Source organism: Myotis davidii, unplaced genomic scaffold, assembly GCF_000327345.1.
Source record: "Myotis davidii unplaced genomic scaffold, ASM32734v1 scaffold590, whole genome shotgun sequence".
Taxonomy (NCBI): Eukaryota; Metazoa; Chordata; class Mammalia; order Chiroptera; family Vespertilionidae; genus Myotis; species Myotis davidii.
This window is the reverse complement of record NW_006282381.1, coordinates 651,199-657,314: the sequence shown is the minus strand read 5'-3', so window position 1 is coordinate 657,314 and position 6,116 is coordinate 651,199. Positions and strand designations below refer to the sequence as shown.

At 60.0% G+C, this 6,116-nt stretch overlaps 1 protein-coding gene across 1 annotated transcript in view; it reads right to left on the bottom strand.

The window, feature by feature from the left end:
* Positions 1–149: 149 nt before the first annotated feature.
* The window catches only part of ADGRG1 (adhesion G protein-coupled receptor G1), a 27,324-nt gene continuing 21,357 nt past the window's right edge, over positions 150–6,116 (bottom strand). The window contains exons 4-13 of the mRNA XM_015558956.1: positions 6,005–6,113; positions 5,358–5,489; positions 4,925–5,041; positions 4,679–4,724; positions 4,346–4,449; positions 3,492–3,610; positions 2,770–3,038; positions 2,450–2,558; positions 1,709–1,977; positions 150–1,534 (exon numbers count right to left, since the gene is read on the bottom strand). Coding sequence (XP_015414442.1) covers positions 1,404–1,534; positions 1,709–1,977; positions 2,450–2,558; positions 2,770–3,038; positions 3,492–3,610; positions 4,346–4,449; positions 4,679–4,724; positions 4,925–5,041; positions 5,358–5,489; positions 6,005–6,113 — 1,405 coding nt within the window. The 3' untranslated portion in view covers positions 150–1,403. The remainder of the gene's footprint in view (positions 1,535–1,708; positions 1,978–2,449; positions 2,559–2,769; positions 3,039–3,491; positions 3,611–4,345; positions 4,450–4,678; positions 4,725–4,924; positions 5,042–5,357; positions 5,490–6,004; positions 6,114–6,116) is intronic.

Here is a 6,116-nt window from a genome sequence, read left to right as displayed (position 1 = left end):
AGGGCAGCAGCAGGTGTTTTGTTTTGTTCCCCCCCCCCCGCCCTCCCCCACACATAGTCCCCTTCTCTCATTCATGTTTCCCAATCAGTGGCTTTTAACAGAAGCAGAGAAGAAAACTCGGGGGCAGCGCCCCAAAATGTTTACATCAATTTGTTAGGTGATGACAACAGCAGACTTTATTTTCTTCTTTACACTCTTCTACGCTTTCCAAATTCTCTACAATGACTATCACTTCCTTTTTAATATCAAAGACAAAGGAATTAGTAACTATAAAGAAAATCCTCCCCATCTCTAAGGCTGAGATGCAGATCCAATGCTGCCTCCTGCAGGAAGTCTTCCTGGATTTCCCGCCAGGCGGATGGCTCCTCCAGCCCCATGCCTGTAGCGCACCTCACACACTAGGGTAGGAGGTCACAGGGGAGTGGGGGTGACCAGGTCTGACCCTCCATGTCCAGCAGAGTGAACTGAGATGGGCTCTAGGCCGGTGTCACCAGCGGAGATACGCCTCCGTCTGCAGGGTGCTGGGATGGAAACAGATTTACTCCAACACGTGCCACAATTCTTGCCACCAGCGGGCCTTGGGGGCGGCTGAGGTCCCCTGAGAGGTATGGGCTTGGCAGTGAACGAGGGTGATGCGGCTTACAGAGAGGCCCCGGTGGACAAGTGGAACTAGCCCAGAACACCTATCCTAAGCCTGAGTCAGGGCCCTGCAAAGGCCCGGGCAGCAGGTAAAGGTTTACCGCAGGCACAGGGCAGCTCTGGGGAACCACGGCCCAAAATACGCCATTAGAACTGGGGACCCCGGGCTGTGAGTGGAGGACAGGGGAGGGGAGAGGGTGGGTTGGGAAGCTGACAGCACAAAGTCCTGAGCTCAGCCGCAGGGCAGCTGCTGCTGGTAGGGGTGGAGGTAGGAGTCTCCTCCTGCCGAGGTCTGAGTCTGGCCCCAATCCCTTTCACCCTGGGTGCCACCCTTGGGTTAAAATGACAGGGGCTGCAGAGTACCCTCCTGGTGGTCACCAGAAACAGGACAGCCACGGCCCACTTCCGTCCTGGGCAGAGGCACGAGGCCAAAGCCTCTGCCAGGTCTCCAAGGTCCACCATCTGACTCCGGGGCCTGCGGTTCCCAACCCCCAGCCACGAGGGCTGAGCCCAGGGTGGGCGAGTTCAGCCTGGCCTTCAGCCCCAGGCGAGGGCGGCCAGGAGGATGGTCCCACTCCTGAGCCCCTTGAGAGGGAGCCCACAAGCCCAGTGGTCCGAGGGCCAATTCAGAAGGGCCCAGCCCAGGAGTCCGGCCGCCATGTGACAGCTCCAGCCCTCTGAGGTCCCGGGGCCGGCAGCAGGGGTGCAGGCAGTGGTGCGAGGCCGCATCGCTGCTCCCTCACACCGGGTGGCGGGCTGGCGACCTAGATGCAGCTGGACGAGGTGCTGCCTGAGGTGATGGGGAGCCGGGTGCTGTCCGAGCTGCTCTTCAGAGGGGAGGGCCCGCCCTGGGCCTGCAGCCGCATGGACCAGTACCAGAGGAAGATGAGGAAGCCTGTGGGCGGCGAGGGACACGGGGCTCAGCTGGCGGGTGGCAGCATCCCCCCAACTTCTCCCTCCCAGAGTCACCTCGACTCAGATCTGCCCCCTGCCCTCTGCCCTCCTCTGGACACAGGCTCCTGGCACCGACGTGACCCCGCGGTCACCCACGACACCAGGCCACGCCTACCTTGGAAGGAGGTCATGATGCTGAAGAAGTAGAGGATGACCAGCTGGAAGGTGCCGGAAGCAAAGGAGAAGAAGACCAGGGCCCAGGGCAGGCCGAGGACCAGGCTGAGGCCCAGCAGGGTCAGCACGTGGGGCCACTTCTGGGTGTGGGGGTGCAGCCGCACGATCTGCACCACCATCGTGGCCAGCATGGCCGCGTTGAACAGAAACACCAGGCTGAAGAGGCCCAGGTTGGTGATGTGGCTGACCAGGGAGTCCCGGATCCAGCACCTGCAGACCAGGGTGGGGGCTCAGTGCAGGGTGGGGCGGGCCCAGTAGGGTGCAGGGGAACTGCTTTAAACACCAGGGGCTCATGGGGTTGAAAGTCACTCTGTCCTCAAGTCTCCTTGATTCCTTCTCGGGAGTCCAAGGAGAGGCTCCGTTGGGTGCTGATGTGTGTTTATTGCCTCTTACTCTCGCTAGTCTCCCTTTTTAACAAAGAGCCGGCCTCCGGCTCACAGCCATCAGCCAGCATTTGGTACCAGGGCTTCCTCGTCCCCGTGTCTGTTTGTATGATTACTCGCTGTATCTGACAGTGATGCTGGTTTCCGATTTGTAAGTTGATAATTTTTAAAAAATATATCTTTAAATTAACAGTTAGACGATTTAAAGGAAAATATTAAAGCAAGTGATAATATAGATGGTACAAAGGTGAAGCACTCCGAGGCCCAAACTCCTGCCCCCACCACACACAGCCACTCACATGGAAGGATAGATGACACTCTCTGGGGTCCTTTGCACAGACAGGATGATGGAGCCGTAGTTGTTAATGTCCACCAGTGCCACCAAGGTCACCAGGAAGGCGGGGAAGCCTGTGGACAGCAAAGGGTGAAGCTCCATCTCCCACCCTGTGAGGCTCACCCCTCCCCTGCCTTCTGGTGAGGCCTGAGGATGGGAGGAGGAGGGGGAAGGAGGTAGTGAGGAAGCCATCAGAGAGCTAGGTGGAGAAGCACAGCCAGGTGCCTGGTTTGGCCAGAAGCCAGGGCAGGTCTGGGGGCCCACCAACACCCTGCACCGACTCACCCCAGCCCACAACGCTCAGCTTGAGCAGGTAGCCAGGGACGTAGGCGCCGAAGACCTCCACCACCAGTCGGTAGAGGTTGTAGCCCTCCAGGCCCATCCAGGAGAGGCAGGCGAGCAGGGAGAAGTGTAGGAAGATGGCGCTGGCGCGGCAGCCAGCCTCGGAGCCTGTCAGGGCCACCGGCTCACTGAGCAGGAAGCTCACATCCAGCAGGAAGACAGCCAGCAGCAGGTTCATGTGCACCTTGATGGTGTAATCCCGAGACTTCCTCCTGCATGGGGCGGGGCAAGGGGAATGGTTACCCTGTGACCAGTGTGGGAAGGAGGGAGGGGGTACCTGCTCCTCCTCCTCCAGGCAGCCTTCCCAGACTACACACACACAAACAACCACACACACACACACACAGACTTCTGACTGCAGCCAAGCCATTCCCCACTTGTCCCTGTGCACCTACTATGTGCATTTAACAGCAGCCTTAGCCAGGCAGCAAAATAGACAAATCAGCCACTACAACCCACCAGATGCTCCCAAAGTCAGGGGGAAATGCTGTTACCCACACACCACAGATCTGAGGAGGGAAGGCGGTGCCCAGGGGCCAGCAGCCAGCACCTCTCATGGCTCCCACCACCACACCCATCTCCAGGGCAGGTCTCCGTGGTGGTGGGTCCTGGCCTGGGGGCCTGGAACGGGCCTCCCTCCCCTCTGCCGCCCTCCCCAGTCCTACCTGGAGAAGAGGTAGGCGGCGATGGTGAGGACGCAGGCCAGGGCGGAGATGACACAGCCCACGTAGGACAGGAGGGTCAGGTAGTGCTTGTGCACGGCGTCCACCTCCACGGAGGCCACCTGGGTCCACGAGACAGGTCAGTGCTGCCTCGGTGTGTATCCTCCATGAGCCCGTGGTCCGTGGGGGGGGGGCCTCAAGGGTCTGTGAACCCCCTCCCCAGACTGAGCAGACTGCGGTCCTGTGAGTGCATTTTCTGGAGGGGCCTATAGCTTTCAGCACGTTCCCCAACGGGTCCCTGACCCACAAAGGCCAGGGGCCCTCACCAGGTACCCTCTTCGGCCTGGGCACTGATTAGTTTTCTACAACATTCAACGCAGGATTAGGGTGTCTGGGATGGAGAAAGCACCTGCCCCCAGGGAATAGCTGAAGGCCACTCTGGTCCCTCAGACTCTGGGTTCTAAGATTCTGAGAACGGGGACCTCGGACACATAGCTTCTGAGATCTTGGGGGAACTCATGGCCACCCCAGGGCCTCCACACTGGACCTCGGTGCCCCCTCGAGGGCTCCTTAGAAGCACTCCCCTAGCTCCACCCCAGCCCCGAGGAGTCGGCATTCTAGGTCAGGGCCAGGAATCTGCATTTTTCTCATGCGCCAAAACTTGGCGATAAACGGCAGGGGTTGTAGAAACCAGCTCCTTTCCTTAGGAGCTGTGTGACCTCGGGTAAATTGCTTAACCTCTCTGAGCCTCCGTTTCATTATCTATAAAATGGGAGAACAGGAGCCACCTGGGGGGTTGTTGTGAGGAATAGGTGACAGACTCTCTGAGGGGTGGCGGGCACACAGCAAGAGCTCACCATCAGAACTGCGAAATAGGTCAGGTGGTCGCAGTGGCAGGACGTCTGCTTCTCTCTGCTGATGGTCTTGCACCCGGCGCTGCTCCAGCTCCCTGGGCCGGTCACTGGGGAGGGGACAGCAGGGGGCTCTGATCAAGCCCAGTCTCCCAGGACCCCACTGAACCCCCAAATGTATGACAGTATCATTCTCCTGAGCCTTTGCTCCACCTGGCAGACCCCTCATCTGCCATCACTTCCTCTTCAAAGCCCACCTCGTCCAGGAAGCCCTCCCAGATTAACCCCATGCCCCCCACCCTCCAGGTACCTGCCCAGGGCAGACCCCTCCACACTCACATGCTGAGCCTTCAACCCAGAATACACATTGCAGTGTCACGTTCTTCTGTAGGGACCAGAAGGAAGAGTGCATCCATTACAGTCCACCCCTTCGTTCACACACCCCCACACACCCCCCAGTTGGACCTGACTGGCTGATTGGCCACTCAATCATTTCGTTGAAGACCAGTGATTCAGAAGAGAGGGGGGAGAAAGGAAAACATGGCCAAAGGGGACCCCGTCTCCTGGCTGTTTGCTCACACTCACCGGCTGTGGCTGGTGCTGGAAGGTGAGCACCACAGGCTCCGAGAGGTTGGCGACCTTGGTGTTCGGCACAACAATACCCAACACCTTCTCCCCCAAGACTTGGCTGGAATTCTTGTCCTAGATGTGAGGTGGGGAGAGAGGAGGGAGGGGTTTGGGGCTGAGAAGAAAGGCCCAGAATCCCCTAGGCTCTCTAGCTCCTGTCGCTGCCATGCTGGGTCTCCCGTTGGGAACAGTGATTGCCTGGATAGTCATTTACACTGTAGTGAGAACAATGCCACTCAGACCCCCCAGGGAGATGTGCACGGTGCAGGCCAATTTCTGGCTTTGTGAGGAAGGGCTCTGACTCCTGGAGGAGGGGCTGGGCTCCATGCCTTCCTTCCATCTTTCCGTCAGACAGACACGGCTTTTCCCGGGGCGGGTGGAGGGACTGTACCTGGAACAGCGCTTGGCTGCTGAAGTCCACCAGGAGGAGTCTCTGGGCAGCCTCCCCCCTCCGGCCTTTGGTCTTCTGGAAGAGCGCGCGGGGCAGCAGCACCGAGTACTCCAGGATCTTCCCCGGACCCTCCTGCAGACAGTGTCCTTAGGGTCAACCAGAGGCAGACCCCATGCCCCCCCACCCCCTCCCACGCACACACTTTTCCGGCTGCTGCCTGACTCACAGCAGCCTTCTCCCCCCTCCTTTGTGGGCACCAGCATTAGCCGGGGAGCTCCTGGTTAGAGCCCAGGCCCCCAGGGGCAAACAGGCCTGAGACAATCCCACGCTACCCTGTCCTCGGGCCTCAGACGCCAACCCTGCCTTTAGCACCCTCGTGTGTGGGGTGTGGGTGGCTCCCAGCTCACCAGGCCCACGCAAGAGACCGTATCATGCACAGGCGTTCTGGGGGCGGTCTCTGTCCGCACAGATGTGCCCCTCGTGCAGGGACCAGGCCCCGCCCACCCTCCCAAGGGGTAGCCCCTGACCAAGGGAATTGGCCTGGCTCCCTCCCTGTCAGCACACATCCAGCACGCCCCTCCCCGGCTTCCACATCTGCTCCCCGGCCTCCACATCTGCTCCCCGCCCTGGCAGATCCGAGCCCTGACCTCCTGCCGGGAGTGGAGGTGCAGGTCCCGCAGGCCGGCTGTGGGCTGGAGCTTCCACACGGTGGCGTTGACCCGCTCCTCCTCGAAGGACACCGTGTCCCCCGTGAACCTC